Consider the following 20,607-nt stretch of genomic DNA (forward strand, 5'->3'; position numbering starts at 1 on the left):
CTAACTGACAGTCACTTTCCCCACCTTCCGAGGTAAATCCATCTCCAAGAGGCTTTCCCTAAGCCCTCATTTCCCCTTCTCCAACTCCCTTCTGTGTCGTCTTTACACTTGGATTCGCACCCTTTATTCACCCCTCCCTCAGCTCCACGGCACTTAAGTACATAGCTGTAATTTTTTACATCAGTGTCCGCCCCCCCAGCTAGACCGTCGGCTTATTGTGGGCAGAGAATGTGCCTGCCAACTCTGTTATAGTGTACTTTCCTAAGCGCTTAGTACAGTGCACTGTATACGGTCAGTGCTCAATAATGCTATTGATTGATTGGATAGGGGAAGCAGCATGGCTCAGTGGAAAGAGCCCGGGCTTTGGAGTCAGAGGTCATGGGTTCAAATGCCGCCTCAGCCACTTACCAGCTGTGTGACTTTGGGCAAGTCACTTAATTCCTCTGGGCCTCAGTTCCCTCATCTGGAAAATGGGGATTAAGACTGTGAGCCCCCCGTGGGACAACCTGATCACCTTGTAACCTCCCTAGTGCTTAAAACAGAGCTTTGCACATAGTAAGCCCTTAATAAAATTTCTTCTAGACTGTGAACCCACTCTTGGGTAGGGACCATCTCTATATGTTGCCAACTTGTACTTCCCAAGCGCTTAGTACAGTGCTCTGCACGCAGTGAGTGCTCAATAAATACGATTGATTGATTGATAGGGGGACTGGTATAATATAAGGTTATGGATCCAAGTGTTGTGGGGCTGGAGTTGAGTCTCAAAGTGCCAAAGGGGTACACAGCCAGCAGAGTAGACGCAGGAGAGGGGCGATGAGGTGAGTTTCTCACCCCTGCCAACATCTCTCCAATCCAGGCAGTCTAGAGTGGAGGCTTGGTGGGGGCCCAGGGAGGTGAGTTCTAGGATCCCACGGGTCTAACCCTCTCTCCGTTTCTTCCTCCCCTCCCCTCCAGGAGCTACGAAGACATAATCGGCGAGGAGGTGCCCTCCGACCAGTACTACTGGGCCCCCCTGGCCCAGCACGAGCGGGGCAGCCTGGCGAGCCTAGACAGCCTGCGCAAAGGGGGTCCACCGCCCCCCAACTGGCGGCAGCCCGAGCTGCCCGAGGTGATCGCCATGCTGGGCTTCCGCCTGGACGCGGTCAAGTCGAATGCCGCGGCCTACCTGCAGCACCTGTGCTACCGCAATGATAAGGTGAAGACGGACGTGCGGAAGCTGAAGGGCATCCCCGTGTTGGTGGGGCTGCTGGACCATCCCCAGAAGGAGGTCCACCACGGGGCCTGCGGGGCCTTGAAGAACATCTCCTTCGGCCGGGACCAGGACAACAAGGTGGCCATCAAGAACTGCGATGGCGTTCCTGCCCTTGTGCGGCTGCTGCGCAAAGCTCGGGACCTGGACCTCACCGAAGTCATCACCGGTGAGCCCGGGGCAGAGGGGCGGGGGGCAGGAAGATGGCCCTCCTGGGGCTGGGGGAGGAGCCGCTCTGAAGACGTCCTGCCAGGGGCCAGGGTGGGGGACGGTGTCTTCGACCGTCCGGCTGCCGTGTTGGGATGGGCGGCTCATCCGTCGATCAGTCTGGGGTATTTCTGTGTGCGGAGAGCACTGGACGAAGCCCTTGGGAGAAGACAGGAGGTGTCGCCTAGCGGCCTGGGTTAGTCGGTCATATTTATCGAGCGCTTACTGGGTGTGGACCGCTGCAATAAACTCTTGGGAGAGTGCACTATAACAATATGACAGGCACATTCCCTGCCCGCAACGAGTTTACAATCTGGAGGAGTCGAGGACCTGGGTTCTAATCCCAGCTCTGCCACTTGCCCGCTGTGTGACTTAGTAGGGGAAGTCACTTCACATCTCTGGGCTTCAGTTTCCTCAACTGCAAAATGGGGATTTAGTACGCTTCCTATTTAAGACTGTGAGCCCCATGTGGGACAGGGACGGTGTCTGGCCTGGTTAATTTGTATTTAGAACTGTGCTTGACTCTAAGCACTAAACAGATACCTTAAAAAAAAAAGACAATACAACAGAATCAGTAGACGCATTCTCCCCCACCCCTCCACTCCAGTCCTCCCCGCCTTTTTTTTTTCTTATGGTACTTGTTAGGTGCTTACCATGTGTCAGGCGCTGTCCATGTGGGACAGGGATGGTGTCTGGCCTGGTTAATTTGTATTTAGAACTGTGCTTGACTCTTAATAAACGCTAAACAGATACCTTTAAAAAAAAGGCAATACAACAAAATCAGTAGACGCATTCTCCCCCACCCCTCCACTCCAGTCCTCCCTGCCTTTTTTTTTTTTTCTTATGGTACTTGTTAGGTGCTTATCATGTGTCAGGCGCTGTTTTAAGCGCTAGGATAGATACAAGATAATCAAGGATGGACACGGTCCCTGTTCAACGTGGGGTTTACAATCTAAGTAGGAGAGAGTAGGATTTAATCCCCATTTATCAGATGGAGTAACAGGCTCAGAGACTAATAGTAATAATAATAATGGCATTTGTTAAGGGCTTACTATGTGCCAGGCACTGTTCTAAGCGCTGGGGTAGAAGTGACTTGTCCAGGATCACACAGCAGCAGACAAAGGGCGGAGCTGGGATAAGCCCCGAGGCCCTCCAACTCCCAGCCCCGTGATCTTTTCACTAGGCCACATGGTTTCCCTGCCATCCCCGCCCATAAGGAGCTTGCGGTCGAGAGGGCTCGCCCGTCGGTTGGGTTTTTTGAGTCCCGACCCGATGCTGGGAAACAGACCTCCTGATCTCTGCCCTCGAGGAGCCGTTGGAGGGGGCGGGTCGCGGGGGGCTCACGGGACCCGTCTCTTCCAGGCACGCTGTGGAATCTCTCTTCCCACGACTCGATCAAGATGGAGATCGTGGACCACGCGCTGCACGCCCTGACGGACGAGGTGATCATCCCCCATTCCGGCTGGGAGCGGGAACCCAACGAGGACTGCAAACCGCGCCACATCGAATGGGAGTCGGTGCTCACCAACACCGCCGGCTGCCTCAGGTACCGGGGGGCCGGGGGGATGCGCGGGCCGGGGCTCCATCCTACCAGTGTGCGGGAACCAAAATCCAGCCACGAGGAGGGACTGCCGGGTCGGGCCGCCTCAGCTCCCCTCCGGCCTCTTCCAGGAACGTCAGCTCGGAGCGGAGCGAGGCTCGCCGCAAGCTCCGGGAGTGCGACGGGCTCGTGGATGCCCTCATCTTCATCGTCCAGGCGGAGATAGGGCAGAAAGATTCCGACAGCAAGGTGAGATGGGAGCTCCGGAAAGGGCCGTTTTCTTTGTTCGTGTTTTCTCGTTTATTAATGGAACTCGTCAAGCATGTGCTAGGTGCTGGGGTAGGTAAAAGACGATCAGGTCAGGCACAGTCTCTGTTCCGCGGGGAATCGGCAGTCTAAATTGGAGGGAGGACAGATATTGGAATCCCCCTTCGACGGGGACCTGAGGCCCAGGGAAGTGAAGTGGCTTGAGAAACAGCGAAGAACACCAGCCTGCGAGTCAGGGGACCTGGGTTCTATTTCCGACTGTCAGTTACCTGCTGTGTGACGTTGGGCAAGTCATTGGCTCAGTGGAAAGAGCATGGGCTTTGGAGTCAGAGGTCATGGGTCTGAATCCCGGCTCCGCCACATGTCTGCTGTGTGACCGTGCGCAATGTAGTGGAAAGAGCATGGGCTTTGGGGTCAGAGGTCATGGGTTTGAATCCTGGCTCCGCCACATGTCTGCTGTGTGACCTTGGGCAAGTCAGTGGAAAGAGCATGGGCTTTGGAGTCAGAGATCATGGGTTCGAATCCCGGCTCCGCCACATGTCTGCTGTGTGACCGTGGGCAATGTAGTGGAAAGAGCACGGCCTTTGGGGTCAGAGGTCATGGGTTTGAATCCCGGCTCCACCACATGTCTGCTGTGTGACCGTGGGCAATGCAGTGGAAAGAGCACAGGCTTTGGGGTCAGGGGTCATGGGTTTGAATCCCGGCTCCACCACATGTCTGCTGTGTGACCTTGGGCAAGTCAGTGGAACGAGCACGGGCTTTGGAGTCAGAGGTCATGGGTTCGAACCTCGGCTCCGCCACGTCTGCTGTGTGACCATGGGCAATGCAGTGGAAAGAGCACAGGCTTTGGGGTCAGAGGTCGTGAGTTCGAATTCTGGCTCCACCACATGTCTGCTGTGTGACCTTGGTCAAATCAGTGGAAAGAGCCTGGGCTTTGGAGTCAGAGGTCATGGGTTCAAATCCCGGCTCCACCAGGTCTGCTGGGTGACTTTGGGCAAGTCCCTTCACTTCTCTGAGCCTCAGTTCCCTCATCTGTAAAATGGGGATTAAGACTGTGAGCCCCATGTGGGACAACTTGATCACCTTGTATCCCCCCAGCTCTTAGAGTAGTGCTCTGCACATAGTAAGCACTTAACAAATGCCATCATTATTATTATTATTATTTAACTTCTCTGTGTCAGTTTCCTCATCTGCAGAATGGGGATTTGATACCCGTTCTCCTTCCTACTTAGACTGTGAACCCCGTATGGGACCTGATTAGTGTAAATGTGTCCCAGTACTTAGTACCATGATTGGCACATAGTAATTGATTAACAAATCACCAAGGTCACTCGGCAGACAGTTGGAGGAGCCGGGATTAGAGCCCACGTCCTCTGACTCCCGGGCCCGTGCTCTTTCCCGTGGGCCACATTGCTAGGAGAAGGCAGTGTGGTTCAGTGGAAAGATCACAGGCTTGGGAGTCAGAGGTCAAGGGTTCTAATCCCACCTCCGCCTCTCGTCAGCTGTGTGACCTTGGGCAAGTCATTTAACTTCTCTGTGCCTCAGTTACCTCATCTGGAAAATGGGAATTAAGACTGTGAGCCCCACATGGGACAGCCTGATAACCCTGTATCTACCCCAGCGCTTAGAATAGAGCTCGGCACGTAGTAAGCGCTTAACAAATACCATTATTATTATTATTATCCTACGTTTAACTCGTATCCTAGAAACCTTACTCTGCCTCTGCTCCTTTTATTCCATCTTCTGGTCTTCATGTCCCCTCTGTAGTCCCAGGAATTTAGAAGGGATGGGGTGGGGGCAAAATCCTGCCTGGGAACAGGAAAAAGCTCCTTTCCTCTTCCCCTGCCCCTTTAAAGATGTTATAATGATAATTATTGTATTTGTTGATCATTTACTATGTGTCAAGCTCTATACTAAGCACTGGGATAGATATGATACTGAGGTCCCACGTGGGGTTCATAGTCTAAGCAGATGGGAGAATAGGTATTTTGCCGATTCATTAATTCATTAATTCAATCGTATTTATTGAATGCTTACTGTGTGCAGAGCACTGGACTAAGCACTTGGGAAGTACAAGTTGACAACATATAGAGGCGGTCCCTACCCAATAGTGGGCTCACAGTCTAAAAGGGGGAGACAGACAACAAAACAAAACATATTAACACAATAAAATAAATAGAATAAATATGCACAAGTAAAATAGAGTAATAAATATGTACAAACATATATACATATATACAGGTGCGGTGGGGAAGGGAAGGAGGTAAGCAGGCTCACAGTCTAAAAGGGGGAGACAGACAACAAAACAAAATAAATAGAATAAATATGTACAAGTAAAATAAATAGAGTAATAAATATGTACAAATATATACAATAAATGTTTATTGTATATATATATATATATATATATATATATATATATATATATATATATATATATATACATATACAGGTGCTGTGGGGAGGTGAAGGAGGTAAGGTGGGGGGGAGGGGGAGCTGACAATTGGCAGAGCCAGGATTTGAACCCATGACCTCCGACTCCAAAGGCCGGGCTCTTTCCACTGAGCCACGCTGCTTCCCAAAGCACCTGCTATATGCCAAACACTCTTCTAAGTGCCAAATAATAATAATGTTGTTATTTGTTAAGTGCTTACCATGTGCCAAGCACTGTTCTAAGCACTGGGGTAGATACAAGGTAATCAGGTTGTCCCACGTGGGGCTCCCAGTCTTCATCCCCATTTTACAGATGAGGAAACTGAGGCACGGAGAAGTGAAGCGACTTGCCCAAGGTCACCCAGCAGACAAGCGGCGGAGCCGGGATGAGACCCGTGCTCTTTTCACTTGACCACATTGCTTCTCATATAAACCCGGGTCCTAGTCCCAAAGGGAGGTGAAGATAGTTGTTCTGGTGTCTTAGGGCACGACAGTGCGGGCCACTTTTGGGAGTGGGGTTGGGAAGTGCCATCCCAAGAAGTGACATGTTCCCTGCCCGCCAGGAGCTCTTCTGGCATAAAAACACTCACAACTAAAATCATCGAAATAATTGGCGGCTCAATGGAGTAGACATGCACACAAATGCCGTGGACGCGGAGAAGCAGCGTGGCTCAGTGGAAAGAGCCCGGGCTTTGGAGTGAGAGGTCATGGATTCAAATCCCGGCTCCGCCAACCGTCAGCTGTGTGACTGTGGGCAAGTCATCTCACTTCTCAGTGCCTCCGTTCCCTCATCTGGAAAATGGGGATTAAAACTGTGAGCCCCCCATGGGACAACCTGATCATTCATTCATTCATTCATTCAATCGTATTTGTTGAGCGCTTACTGTGTGCAGAGCACTATACTAAGCGCTTGGGAAGTACAAGCTGGCAACATGTAGAGATGGTCCCTACCCAACAACGGGCTCACAGTCTAGAAGGGGGAGACAGACAACAAAAGAAAACATGTGGACAGGTGTCAAGTCGTCAGAACAAATAGAATTAAAGCTAAATGCACATCATTAACAAAATAAATAAAATAGTAAATATGCACAAGTAAAATAAATAGAGAGTAAATCTGTACAAACATATATACAGGTGCTGTGGGGAGAGGATGGGGTGGCCAGGATACAGGGGCAACTGAGGGGCCTGGGGGAGGGTGGGATGGGGAGACCCCAGATGGGTGTGTGATCACCTTGTAACCTTCCCAGCGCTTAGAACAGTGTTTTATTATAGAGAAGCAGCGTGGCTCAGTGGAAAGAGCCCGGGCTTGGGAGTCCGAGTTCATGGGTTCTAATCCCGGCTCCCCCACATGTCTGCTGTGTGACCTTGGGCAAGTCACTTAACTTCTCTGAGCCTCAGTGACCTCATCTGTAAAATGGGGATTAAGACTGTGAGCCCCATATGGGACAACGTCATCACGTTGTATCCCCCCCAGCGCTTAGAACAGGGCTTTGCACATAGTAAGCGCTTAACAAATGCCATTATTATTATTATTATTATTATTTAATATACACGTGCTAGAAATGGCTGATTGCTTTGTACAGCCTGGGATGCTGGGGATGTTATTCCAGGAAGAAGTTTGAGGAGCCGGGATTTTAGCCGGGCTTTGAAGCTTTGGGGAGCGGGGAGGGTGCCCAGTGGAGCGGTGGGGAGGGAATGTGAGTGAAGGGTCGGAGTCTACGTCAGGATACATCTGTAAATTGGGGGTGTGATTCCTGTTGTCCCTTTCCTTAAAATGGGAGCCCCTTGAGGACCGTGTCTGCCCTGATGATCTTGAATTTGCTGCAACGCATAGTACGGGTCCTGGCACGTAGTGAGCGCTGGGGAAAGCCACCATTATTATTGTTTTTAGACTGTAAGCTCGTTGTGGGCAGGGAATGTCTGTTTATTGGTGTGCTGTTCTCTCCCAAATGCTCAGCACAGTGCTCTGCACACATTATAGAGAAGCAGCGTGGCTCAGTGGAAAGAGCCCAGGCTTGGGAGCCAGAAGTCATGGGTTCTAATCCCGGCTCCGCCACTTGTCAGCTGTGTGACTTTGGGCCAGTTGCTTAACTTCTCTGGGCCTCAGTTCTTTCATCTGTAAAATGGGGACTGAGACTGTGAGCCCCAGGTGGGACAGGGACCATGCCCAACCCAATTTGCTTATATGCACCCCAGCAGTTAGTACAGTACCTGGCGCATAGTAAGTGCTTAACGAATGCCACAATTGCTAATAAGCAATTAGAGAAGCAGCGTGGCTCAGTGGAGTCAGCTCGGGCTTTGGAGTCAGAGATCATGGGTTCAAATCCCGGCTCCGCCAACTGTCAGCTGTGTGATTTTGGGCGAGTCACTTCACTTCTCTAGGCCTCAGTTACCCATCTGTAAAATGGGGGATTAAGACTGTGAGCCCCCCCGGGACAACTTAATCACCTTGTAACCTTCCCAGCGCTTAGAACAGGTGCTTTGCACTTAGTAAGCGCTTAATAAATGCCATCATTATAATAAGTGCTCAGTTAATATGATTGAATGAACAAATTAGAACAGTGCTTTGCACATAGTAAGCGCTTAATAAATGCCATCATTATAAGCGCTCAGATAATAAGATTCAGTGAACAAATTAGAACAGTTCTTTGCACATAGTAAGCGCTTAATAAATGCCATCATTATAATAAGCGCTCAGTTAATATGATTGAATAAATGAATTTTTACAGTTAGGTGGGGAGGACCAGGACGTAGCACTAGAGGTGGAATTCATCCAGGTGGGATCGCCCTACTCTGGAGATCGGGGGACTGAGTCGTGCTGTGCCGGCCCCGGGCGTTGCTGCCAGTGGAGTGGGCACCGTGCCCACCATCCTAACGTTCTCTCGTCCCCTAGTTGGTGGAGAACTGTGTCTGCCTCCTGCGGAACCTGTCCTACCAAGTCCATCGGGAGATCCCCCAGGCCGAGCGCTACCAGGAGGCCCCCACCGCCGGCGCCAACCACGCCGGGCCCCACGCCGCCAGCTGCTTCGGGACAAAGAAGGGCAAAGGTACGGCTTGACTGCCCGCCCCCTCCCGCGGGAGGGCAGGCGGGAAGGGACCGGGCTCCAGACTCAAACCGCCGAGCCCGGCTGACTGACCGAACCACCGACCGACCGGGAATCAGTGAGCAGCTAACCTTGGGCCGTGCGGCCTGCTGCGTGCGCCTCCGCCTGGCTCCGCTCCGTCGCTCCTGTGTGTTGCGTCGTTGTGGTGATGACTTGGGGAGGTGATGAAACAATCCCGCTAATTTGAGGCCTTTTCCCCCACCCTTCTCCCATCTCCTGCGTGTTATGTCTGTCTCTCTGCTTTCTGCCTGATCTTGCGATCCTGTCGGCATTGCACTCTCCCTCTCTGTCTTTCTCCCTCCCCTCTCTCCCTCCCTTTCTGTGTCCCTCCCGCCCTTTCTGTGTCTCTCCCTCCCTTTCTGTGTGTCTCTCCCTCCCTTTCTGTGTCTCTCTCCCTCCCTTTCTGTGTCTCTCTCCCTCCCTTTCTGTGTGTCTCTCTCTCCCCCTCCCTTTCTGTGTCTCTCTCTCCCTCCCTCCCTTTCTGTCTCTCTTTCCCTCCCTTTCTGTGTCTCTTTCCCTCCCTTTCTGTGTCTCTCTCCCTCCCTTTCTGTGTCTCTCTCCCTCCCTTTCTTTGTCTCTCCCCTTCCCTTTCTGCCTCCCTCTCTGTCTTCCTCCCTCCCTGTCTTCCTCCCTCCCTCTCTGTCTTCCTCCCTCCCTCCCTCTCTGTCTTCCTCCCTCCCTCTCTGTCTTCCTCCCTCCCTCTGTCTTCCTCCCTCCCTCTCTGTCTTCCTCTCTCCCTCTCTGTCTTCCTCTCTCCCTCTCTTCCTCTCTCCCTCTCTGTCTTCCTCCCTCCCTCTCTGTCTTCCTCCCTCCCTCTCTGTCTTCCTCCCTCCCTCTCTGTCTTCCTCCCTCCGTCTCTGTGTCTCCCTCCCTCCGTCTCTGTGTCTCCCTCCCTCCCTCTCTGTGTCTCCCTCCACCTCTCTGTCTCCTTCTCTTTCTCCCCCCTCCCCCCGGTCCTTCTCTCCCGGGTGTTTCTCGCGCCTCCCCTCATCCTCCTCCCGCCCTCCCTCTCCGCCTTGGGTGCTGTGCTGGAAGACGAGTGGTTCTCCAGAGGTGAGTGGACTCTCTAAGGGGCTCCTTCACCTCCAGCTGGCATGTTTGGGGGTCCTAACTCCTCTCTCACATCCTTCTTAATTGTGCCCTCCAGTTGCATGCGGGGGGAGTCCCAGCCCAGAGAGTGGCCCGTGAACGAAGGTCTTGGCCTCTTGTACTAATTCATTCATTCATTTAATTGTATTTATTGAGCGCTTACTGTGAGCACTGTACTAAGCACTCCTGGCATGTTCTATCCTCGCAACGCCTCCTGTTAAGACGTAGCTCTGCAGCTGCCGTCAGCAGACCTCGCCTCCCTCCTTAAAAGCGTCCGCTTCTGTCCTCGCCCCCCGCTCCGAGACGCTGCTGGCACGCGCTTTCCTTGGGTTGCTCTGCCTCCTTATCCACACGGACTCACTCGCAAAGTGTGCTGCTGGATTTGGGAAGACCATTTCGGACTTCCCCTACGTTGCCGGTCGGGTGCCGTGGCGGGGAGACGAGGGGGCTCTCTGAGCCTTTAGGTTTTCATCTGCTCCATTTCTTTCTCTCCCTCCCCAAGGGAAAAAACCCGTGGAAGATCCAGCCTCAGACATAGTGGATTTTCCCAAAAGAACCAGTCCCGCACGAGGTAGGTTAATTCATTCAGTCGTATTTATTGAGCGCTTACTGTGTGCAGAGCACTGGACTAAGTGCTTGGGAAGTGCAAGTTGGCAACATCTAGAGACGGTCCCTACCCAACAGTGGGCTCACAGTCTAGAAGGGGGAGACAGACAACAAAACAAAACATGTTAACAAAATAAAATAAATAGAATAAATATGTACAAGTAAAATAGAGTAATAAATATGTACAAACATATATACATATATACAGATGCTGTGGGGAGGGGAAGGAGGTAAGGCGGGGGGATGGAGGGGAGGGGGAGAGGAAGGAGGGGGCTCAGTCTAGGAAGGCCTCCTGGAGGAAGTGAGCTCTCAGTAGGGCTTTGAAGGGAGGAAGAGAGCTAGCTTGGCGGATGTGCGGAGGGAGGGCATTCCGGGCCAGGGGGAGGACGTGGGCCGGGGGTCGACGGCGGGACAGGCGAGAACGAGGCACAGTGAGGAGGTGAGCGGTGGCAGAGGAGCGGAGGGTGCGGGCTGGGCTGGAGAAGGACAGAAGGGAGGTGAGGTAAGAGGGGGTGAGGTGATGGACAGCCTTGAAGCCGAGAGTGCGGAGTTTTTGCCTGTTGTGTAGGTTGATTGGTAGCCACTGGATATTTTTTGAGGAGGGGAGTAACATGCCCGGAGCTTTTCTGCACAAAGACGATCCGGGCAGCAGTGTGAAGTATAGATTGAAGTGGGGAGAAACAGGAGGATGGGAGATCAGAGAGGAGGCTGATGCAGCAATCCAGTCGGGATAGGATGAGGTTCCTACTCCTTCCCTTCTACCTCCTCTTCCCCCTCCACCCTCCGGGAAACCAAAATCGCCATCTGCTTAAGAGGGAGCAACCCATCCCAGAAGGGCTTCCTGGTAGACTAGCCAGAAGGCAGGTTGGGAGTTTCACTCTCCTTCTGCAGCTCTTACACTTCTCCTTTTGGATCAATATCACGCTTGAAGCGACTCCTTTGGCTGGGTATCTGCGGGCCCTTAAGGCTTTGGTCAGTCAAGGATGGGGCTGGGCACAGACAGCGTCCCCCTACTCCCTCCCTTTTCCTAACCCTTTCAGAATTGTCCCCCCTGCCAGAGGCCATTGTTGGATCTTGGGGGAGGCCCCAGTTTTCTCTGCAGCTCTGGACGCTAGCCCCACCATCTCATTTATAATTCGAAGCACTCGCTGTGGGCAGGGAACGTGTCTATCGACTCTGTTGTATTCTACTCTCTCAATTGTTTAGGGGACAATGCTTCGCACACAGTAAGCTCTCCATAAATACCATTGATTGATTGAGGCCTGGACCCTTCCCAGCCTCTTGACCAAGGCGTAATATTAGGTGCCGTGACCTGCCAACCCTACTTGGAAGCTTATGTGGGACTGAGAGCTCCCTCCAAGGGGGTGTTCGTTCCAAACGATCCCGCGGCGGCACTGCTAGAGCTTTGGCTGACCTGCCAGTTGTCTCCCCTCAACCCAGAGGGGCCCTACAGTAAGTTGTTCGAGCTTGGCTCGAGAACGGGATTTTGTTTGTTTTTTTAGTTCCTTTGTTTAAGTGCCAAGTCCATCTCTAGTCCTTCAGACCCTCCCGCAAAAACACACCCACTGGACGGCCGCCATTTGCTTGTGTTCCAGACACTTCCCGAGCAGCCCTGGGCCGGTGCGGACGACCACCGCTTACATGGTCACGCTGCCGGGACTGACACCCTGTCTCTGCCACCCACGCTGCTGTTGGTACAATGGCGTGGTGTTTGCCAAGGGCTGGGAACACTCTTTGGCCACGCTGCCAGAGAAGCAGCGTGCCTCAGTGGAAAAGAGCACGGGCTTTGGAGGTCATGGGTTCAAATCCCGGCTCTGCCAATTCTCAGCTGTGTGACTTTGGGCAAGTCACTTCACTTCTCTGGGCCTCGGTTCCCTCATCTGTAAAATGGGGATTAAGACTGTGAGCCCCCCCATGGGACAACCTGATCACATAGTAACCTCTCCAGTTTGCATATAGTAAGCACTTAAGAAATGCCATCATCATCATTATTATTATTATTATCTTAGCCCGTCTCCACTCAGCGAAAAGCTAGAAGGGCCCGGGCCTAAGCCTTGGACGACCCCAGGGTAGAGCCTAGGCCTACGCAGCCTTTTTTTTTAATGGTATTTGTAAAACACTCGCTTTGTTCCAGGCACTGTACTAAGCACTGGGATAGATACAGCGCTGGGAGAAGCAGCGTGGCTCAATGGAAAGAGCCCCGGCTTCGGAGTCAGAGGTCAGGAGTTCAAATCCCAGCTCTGCCAATTGTCAGCTGTGTGACTTTGGGCAAGTCACTCGACTTCTCTTCGCCTCATTTACCTCATCTGTAAAATGGGGATTAAGACTGTGAGCCCCCTGTGGGACAACCTGATCACCTTGTATCCTCCCCAGCGCTAGAACAGTGCTTTGCACATAGTAAGTGCTTAACAAATACCAAAATTTTTATTATTATTATTATTATTGTTATTATTGAAAGAGCCCTGGCTTTAAAGTCAGAGGTCATGAGTTCAAATCCCAGCTCTGCCAATTGTCAGCTGTGTGACTTTGGGCAAGTCACTCAACTTCTCTGCGCCTCAGTTACCTCATCTGTAAAATGGGGATTAAGACTGTGAGCCCCCCGTGGGACAACCTGATCACCATAACCTCCCCGGCACTTAGAACAGTGCTTTGCACATAGTAAGCGCTTAATAAATGCTATCATTATTAAACAGGCTCATCAGGTTGGACACAGTCCACCTACTACGGGGGACTCACGGTCCCCATTTTACAGGTGTGGTAGCTGAGGCACAGAGAAGTGACTTGCTCAAGGTCACACAACAGATTAGTGGAAGAGTTGGGATTAGAACCCAGGTCCTCTGGTTCCCAGGCTCAAACTTTATCCACTAGGCCACACTGCTCCCACCGTACTTCTTGTCTGTTATGAATCTTAGTTTTTACAAGCTGTAAATGGGCCAGAGGACAGGAGGCAGGGACTAGGAAGCTTCTGAATGGAGACATGGTGGAGACAGAAGCCGGGAAAGGAGACATTTCCTGCCTTGGAGGAGGGAAAGAAGTTGCAGGTGTCTGGCTTCGCAGCTCCCATCTCCTCGTTCGAGTCCTGGTGAACCAGACCCGCCGAGAGAAGTTTGTCAGTAGACCCTGTCTTCCTCCCCGGGGTAGGGTATGAACTGCTCTTCCAGCCAGAGGTGGTCCGGATATACATCTCACTCCTCAAGGAGAGCAAGACCCCCGCCATCTTGGAGGCCTCAGCCGGAGCCATCCAAAACCTGTGTGCTGGCCGCTGGACGGTGAGTCGGAGCCAGACGGCGGGTTAGAAAGGTCAAAAGCAAAGTGGGGGCCCCCCTAGAGAGCCTGCCCCAAACCTCTGCCCTTGCCCGAGAGAGTCGGGGGAGTAGGGTGGGGAGGAGGAGGGAGGGAAGTGGGGAGGTCTTTGTGTCAAAATCAAGCAGAGCAGGCATGACCTCATTTATGGTGGTGTCAAGGGCAAGCAGGCCTCCCTTACTCTTCGTCCTTTTTGATGGTGGACTGAAGTCGCTCACCGCGGCTCAGCGAGTCTCACAAGGCCACGTAGTTGGGCCATTTTTAGTCAAAACGCCCAATCTCTGAGTCAGTCGCTCAGTTCCCCGAGCCTCCACAGCAGCCCAGCCTCTGAAGGATTTCCTAAACTGGCTCCTCTGATGAAGAGGACATCGGTGAAAATAAGCACCGTCCGTTTGCCTTTCGGTCGTGTGCTGGGGTGAGGGCTCCGGTGAGGCTGGGAGGTTAAAGGTATCTGCGATTCGGGCGTTACTGATTGGTGATGAGGCCCGCTGGCTCAGACCCAGGCTTGGGGCGGCACAAACGGTGATGGCGAATGGAGGGGCTAGGCAGAGGGGTGATTGACAGCAAAACAGGAGCGGCAGATGGTTTAATGGGGCCAGGCCTGATTCTGCCAGTCGTAGTTTATTCAGAGGGGTTGGCGGGGGCCCTGACCAAAGAGTCCCATTGCCCATCTGCTCCCGTCTCCTCCACCCGTTCCAGTACGGCCGGTACATTCGGTCCGCCCTGCGCCAAGAGAAGGCCCTGTCCGCTATCGCCGACCTCCTGACCAACGAACAAGAGCGGGTGGTGAAAGCAGCCTCCGGAGCCCTGCGCAATCTGGCCGTGGACGTGCAGAACAAAGAGCTGATCGGTGAGGGAGCCGCGGTCGGCGGCGAGGGGAGAGGACCAGGCGGCTGTGGTTAAGGAGAGCGGACAGAGCTGGCATTTCCCCGTCCTTGGGAAGCTCACCAGGGCATCGCTTCATACCCAGTAGAGGGGTTCTTGTTCCCTTAATGCCACTCTCTACTGGTGGATAGAGAGTGAATAGAGAATAATGAGTAGAGAAGCGGTGTGGCTCAATGGAAAGAGCCCGGGCTTTGGAGTCAGAGGTCACGGGTTCAAATCCCCACTCCGCCAATTGTCAGCTGTGTGACTTTGGGCAAGTCACTTCACTTCTCTGGGCCTCAGTTCCCTCATCTGTAAAATGGGGATTAAGACTGTGAGCCCCCCCATGGGACAACTTGATCACCTTGTAACCTCCCTAGCGCTTAGAACAGTGCTGTGCACATAGTAAGCGCTTAATAAATGCCATTATTATTATTATTATTATTGGTGGGCATCTCAGAGCAGGCCATTCCCCTGCCAACTCTCAACAGGATTTGCGGGAAGGGGACGGTGCCGAAAGTAACAGGGAGAGGGGCTCCAAACATGGTCACCTCCAGGCCTCTTCCGTTGCCCGTGGGACAAGAGGAACCACTTTAATCCGCCTGATTTTGCATGGTCAGGGCCCCCGAGGGAAATCCTGCGGTTCTCACGCTCCCTGTCCTTCCCTGCACCCCTCCCCGCGGCCCCCAGGGAAGCACGCCATCCCCAACTTGGTGAAGAACCTGCCGGGCGGGCAGCAGAACTCTTCCCGGAACTTCTCCGAGGACACCGTGGTCTCCATCCTGAACACCATCAACGAGGTCATTGCCGAGAACTTGGAGGCGGCCAAGAAGCTGCGGGAAACGCAGGGCATCGAGAAGCTGGTGTTGATCAACAAAGCGGGGTGTGTGTGGGAACCCCTTCTCGCCCCACCTGGGGCTGGAGAAGGTTGGGGACGGGCTTGGGGGGCGGTGGGGACCGGCTGGGGTCCCCTCGGTCCCGGTGGGCCACAGCCGATCCGTTCCCGCCTCTGGTTTCCGAACGGAAGCTCCCTCCCCGGAAGCAGGAGCGCCGGTGCCGAATCTCATCCCTCCGGTTCACGTCCAAACTCTCTGTGCCCCCCAGGAACTGCTCAGAGAAGGAAGTCCGGGCAGCGGCACTCGTCCTGCAGACGATCTGGGGTTACAAGGAGCTGCGGAAGCCTCTGGAAAAGGAGGGGTGGAAGAAATCAGACTTCCAGGTGAGTGACCGGACTCTTCTGGGCCCGTGGAAGTGGAGTTTATTCCAGAATCTTTTACTCCTTAGTCCTTGCCCACCCTGCTCCACTTGCCTTACTCCCCCGCCACCCTTGGGTGCCAAGGCTTTAGCAGTAGCAGTCCTGGAATCAGTCCCCGGAGCCACCCTCCGCCCGGACCCTTTGCGAACTCTTTGTTTTCCTTTGTGGCTGACTGAGGTCATCGTTGCCCCCAGGTTGCCTCAGCCTCTGATTCGGTGGCTACCTGTCTGCCCTTCGGTTTCCTCTCACGCCTTGTAACTCAGATGAGGGCCGAGTTGGGAATGAGGCCGGTCAGGAAAAACCTTCTGTGGGGAGTGAGGTGGATGACGATCAGAGTTCGGGAGGGGGGCGGGGAGACCAAACCTCTGGGAAGGGAAAGGATGGTGGTTAGAGTTGGCAGGAATGTGAATCCTCATGGGGGTGAGATGGACGGGGCATTTTGCCCACCGCCGCCTCTGTTCTTAGGTCAATCTAAACAATGCCACTCGGAGCCAGAGCAGCCACTCATATGACGACAGCACTCTGCCCCTCATTGACCGGAACCAAAAAGCAGGTAAAGCCACTGGGTTCCTCCTCCAGTCCCCCTTCTCCTCCCTCCCGTCTCCATGCTTAGGGCATCGCAGCGGGCTGACTGCGTCCCAGAAAGCTTGGAAGCTCTGCTCGTTGTTTAGGGGAGTGTTACTTCGTTCCCCAATGCTTGAGCAGGGGTCATCGTTCTGGGCTTTGCGATTCATATTGGGCTCTGGGGACAGATCGGAATAGGGAAGGGGATGACGTGTGTGGTGTGAGAGAGAGAGAAACTGTGACAGCCCAATTTAGATTAAAACATGTCCACCAAACCCTCGTGTCCCTCATTCATGTGGTCAGTCTTAATCAATCATATTTATTCATCATCATCATCATCAATCGTATTTATTGAGCGCTTACTATGTGCAGAGCACTGTACTAAGCGCTTGGGAAGTACAAATTGGCAACATATAGAGACAGTCCCTACCCAACAGTGGGCTCACAGCACATGCTGTGTGCAGAGCACTGTTCTAAGCACTTGGGGGAAATACAGTGTTAGACACGTTTCCTGCCCACAACGAGCTTACAGTCTAGAGGGCAATACCAGCTTAGAATAGTGCTTGGCACATAGTAAGCGCTTAAATGCCATTATTATCATTATTATTATTATTATTATAAATAAATTATGGATACATAAGTGCTGTGGGCCTGGGAGGGGGGATGAATAAAGGGAGCAAAGCAGGGTGGCACAGAAGGGTGTCAGAGAAACTTAAAAGAAGGTTTAGTCAGGGAAGGCCTCTTGGAGTAGATGTGCCTTCTAAAAGGCTTTGAAATCGGAGAGATTAATTGTCTGTCAGATGTGAAGAGGGAGGGTGTCCCAGGCCAGAGGGAGGATGTGGGTGAGAGGTTGGAGATGAGATAGGTGAGATAGAGGTATAACTAGTAGCTTGGTGGTGAATAGGTCTTCCCTGCCACCGCCCCCCCGCAACATCTTCATGAAGCTACCCCCCTGTTTTTCTTTTTTAAACAGTATTTGAACAATTCCTCTGCTTCAAGCACTGAGATAGGTACAAGTTAATCAGATTGGATTCGGTCCCTGTCCCACATGGGGCTCCCAGTCTAAGAAGGAGAGAGAACAGATATTGAATTCCCATTTTGCAGTTGAGGAAACCGAGGCACCAAGAAGTGAAGTGACTTTCCCAAGGTCACAGAGCAGGCAGGTGGCAGAGCTGGGATTAGAACCCAGGTCCTCTGGCTCTTTAGACCCGTGCTTTATCCACTAGGCCACAGTGCTTCCCTATGCAGTGTGGCCTAGTGGATGCTTCACACTAAGTGCACTCGGTTACATGTAGTGCATCAGTGGCTCTGAGCTCCTTTGGGGTCTCTGTGTCATTAGGAAGTCTCTGGGAATCAAGACGAGATAGCCATGCGTGAAGGAAGGGCTGTGGTGAGGTGGAGGGCTGGATTTTCTCCCGTTTGAGATCCCGATTTCTCCATCTAGATAAGAAGCCCGACCGGGAGGAGATCCAGATGAGCAGCATGGGTCCAAATTCAAAGTCATCAGGTGGGTTTCCTACATATTTATTCTATTTATTGTATTTTGTTAATGTTTTGTTTTGTTCTCTGTCTCCTCCTTCTAGACTGTGAGCCCACTGTTGGGTAGGGACCGTCTCTATATGTTGCCAGCTTGTATTTCCCAAGTGCTTAGTACAGTGCTCTGCACACAGTAAGCGCTCAATAAATACGATTGAATGAATGAATGAATGAATCAGGTTTGCTGATGAGAGATCAGTCTTTTTTTTATGGCGTTTATTAAGTGCTTACTATGTGCAAAGCACTTCTAAGCGCTGGGAAGGTTACAAGGTGAATCAGGTTATCCCACGGGGGGCTCACAGTCTTAATCCCCATTTTACAGATGAGGTAACTGAGTCACAGAGAAGTGAAGTGACCTGCCCAAAGTCACACAGCTGACAATTGGCGGAGCCAGGATTTGAACCCATGACCTCTGACTCCAAAGCCCGTGCTCTTTCCACTGAGCCCCGCTGCTTCTCTTGTCAGCAGTTAGTCGATCTTAATTAATTAATTTATTCATTTATTTATTTATTCTTATTCAGCATATACCGTGTGCAGACCCTTGTAGTGAGTCCTTGGAAAAGTACAGTAGAGCTAGGAGAAATTATCCCTGCTGTCCATCAAGCAATCTAGCAGGGGGAGATGACATTTAAAAAAAAAACACACAGCAACAGAGTATAAAGATATGTACGTCAGAGCTCCAGATGGGGCTACCTATCCAGGGGTTCCAGGGATGTGGAAGTGGTGAAATAACTGTAGAAAGGGAAAGAGGATGGGCCTTCTGGAGGAGATCTGGTTTTGAAACAATGGGTGAGCGGAGCCGTTGTCCAGAGGTGAAGTAGGGGGACTTGTGGGGCCGGGGCAGGGTTACACACAAGGTGCCAGAGCCAGGAGAGATGAGAACGGGGCAGAGGGACCATCTTTACTTGAGAGTTGTGTGACACATGTGAGCTGAGGTGGAGTGAGAAAGGAGCGAGGCTGAATAAAGGGGCCTGAATGTCAGGAGCGTCCACTCGTCGCCGAGGGGAATGGGCAGCCCTTAGAGGTTTTGGAGGAATAGAGAGATTTGCACGCAGTGATGTTTGAGAAAAGCAATCCTGACAACAAAAGTGGAAATTTGGATCAGGGATGCAAGAGAGAGGCCGGAGGCGGGGAGGTCTCCAAGGAGGCTGATGCAGGTTGATGGCAGCTGTCTAGTTCCACCTACCCCTCCTGATGGCCTCTGGCATTCCTCTGAGGGAACGAACTCAAGGAGAAGCAGTGTGGCCTTAATGGAACGTATCTATTAGATTGTTAGAGTGTACTCTCCTGCACGCTTAGTACAGTGCTCTGTACAGTGCGTACAGGACGTGTGCTTTGCACATAGTAAGCGCTTAATAAGTGCCATTATTATTATTATTACTGTAAATATGATTGATCTGGGTTCTAATCCCGGTTCCGCCACTCGCCTTGTGACCTTAAGCAAGTCACTTCACTTCTCTGTGCCTCAGTGGCCTCATCTGAAAATGGGGATTCAGAGAGTGAAGCCTCATCTGGGACATGAACTCCGTCCAAGCTGAAGATCTTGTATCCACCGCGGCACTTAATACAGTGCCTGGCACATACTAGGCGCTTAACAAATACCATAAACAACAGTGAACCTCTAAATGGGCTTGCAAAGTCAGGAAGATCCTCGCCCTGCAACTGATCCCTGTTAATCTCCAGCTGGTCAGCTCTCGGCGACTGCTCTCTCCAGGATTTTCCTGGTCCCGACAGGATGGAGAACCTTCCTGATGAATCAGCTTGGGAGAGGATAGTACAAGAGAGTACTGTTCCCACAAGGAGCTGACAGTCTAGAAGGGAGGAGTCAGTACTCTTTGAAAGAACTCTCCAGTAAAAGCCGCCCCGGGTCACCTTGCTCCAGTGACCTTCGCTTCCTTCTTGGGGATAGAAATCAGCCTCCCCCAGATTGAAATCCAGAAGAATTTGAAAGAGGGCGATATTAGTGATAGGCTGGTGAAGTAAATCATTCACACAAACCAATTTGTGAGAGACTGCTCGCCTGGCGTGACCGGGGAGAGGCGGAGGGAGCCGGGAGGAAAGCTCGAGCAGGGATTAATTGGGGATTGTGCATGCATTCATTCATTCATATTTATTGAGCACTTACTGAGTGCAGAGCACTGTACTAAGCGCTTGGGAAGTCCAAGTTGGCAACATCTAGAGACGGCCCCTACCCAACAACGGGCTCACAGTCTAGAAGGGGGAGACAGACAACAAAGCAAAACACGTGGACAGGTGTCGAGTCGTCAGAACAAACAGAAATAAAGCTAGGTGCACATCATTAACAGTACAGTGAGGAGGTTAGCGGTGGCAGAGGAGCGGAGGGTGCGGGCTGGGCTGGAAAAGGAGAGAAGGGAGGTGAGAAGCATCATCCCCTCTGAAAGGCGGTTGGCCTTGGGAGAGCGATGGGGTCTCGGTGTGACGGGGACGTGTCTCTTTCAGATAACTATGCCACGCTGAACGAACGGGGGGACCACAACCGGACACTGGACCGATCTGGGGACCTGGGGGACATGGAGCCGATGAAGGGAAACCCCTTAATGGTAAATTCTGCTCGGACCCCTTGGCTCCA

General features: G+C 52.3%; 1 protein-coding gene across 5 annotated transcripts in view; it reads left to right on the top strand.

Moving 5' to 3' along the window:
* Positions 1 to 20,607, top strand: part of CTNND1 (catenin delta 1) — a 66,626-nt gene that overhangs the window by 42,507 nt on the left and 3,512 nt on the right. For 4 of the 5 annotated variants that reach the window (XM_038765146.1, XM_038765142.1, XM_038765144.1 and 1 more), the window contains 13 exons: positions 955 to 1,418; positions 2,819 to 3,002; positions 3,128 to 3,245; positions 8,590 to 8,743; positions 9,836 to 9,853; positions 10,392 to 10,460; positions 13,637 to 13,764; positions 14,498 to 14,648; positions 15,353 to 15,545; positions 15,767 to 15,881; positions 16,383 to 16,470; positions 17,926 to 17,988; positions 20,478 to 20,578. In XM_038765146.1, coding sequence (XP_038621074.1) covers positions 955 to 1,418; positions 2,819 to 3,002; positions 3,128 to 3,245; positions 8,590 to 8,743; positions 9,836 to 9,853; positions 10,392 to 10,460; positions 13,637 to 13,764; positions 14,498 to 14,648; positions 15,353 to 15,545; positions 15,767 to 15,881; positions 16,383 to 16,470; positions 17,926 to 17,988; positions 20,478 to 20,578 — 1,846 coding nt within the window. The remainder of the gene's footprint in view (positions 1 to 954; positions 1,419 to 2,818; positions 3,003 to 3,127; positions 3,246 to 8,589; positions 8,744 to 9,835; positions 9,854 to 10,391; positions 10,461 to 13,636; positions 13,765 to 14,497; positions 14,649 to 15,352; positions 15,546 to 15,766; positions 15,882 to 16,382; positions 16,471 to 17,925; positions 17,989 to 20,477; positions 20,579 to 20,607) is intronic. The other variant, XM_038765143.1, reaches the window with a different exon arrangement.

The sequence above is a fragment of the Tachyglossus aculeatus genome, chromosome 22, assembly GCF_015852505.1.
Source record: "Tachyglossus aculeatus isolate mTacAcu1 chromosome 22, mTacAcu1.pri, whole genome shotgun sequence".
Taxonomy (NCBI): Eukaryota; Metazoa; Chordata; class Mammalia; order Monotremata; family Tachyglossidae; genus Tachyglossus; species Tachyglossus aculeatus.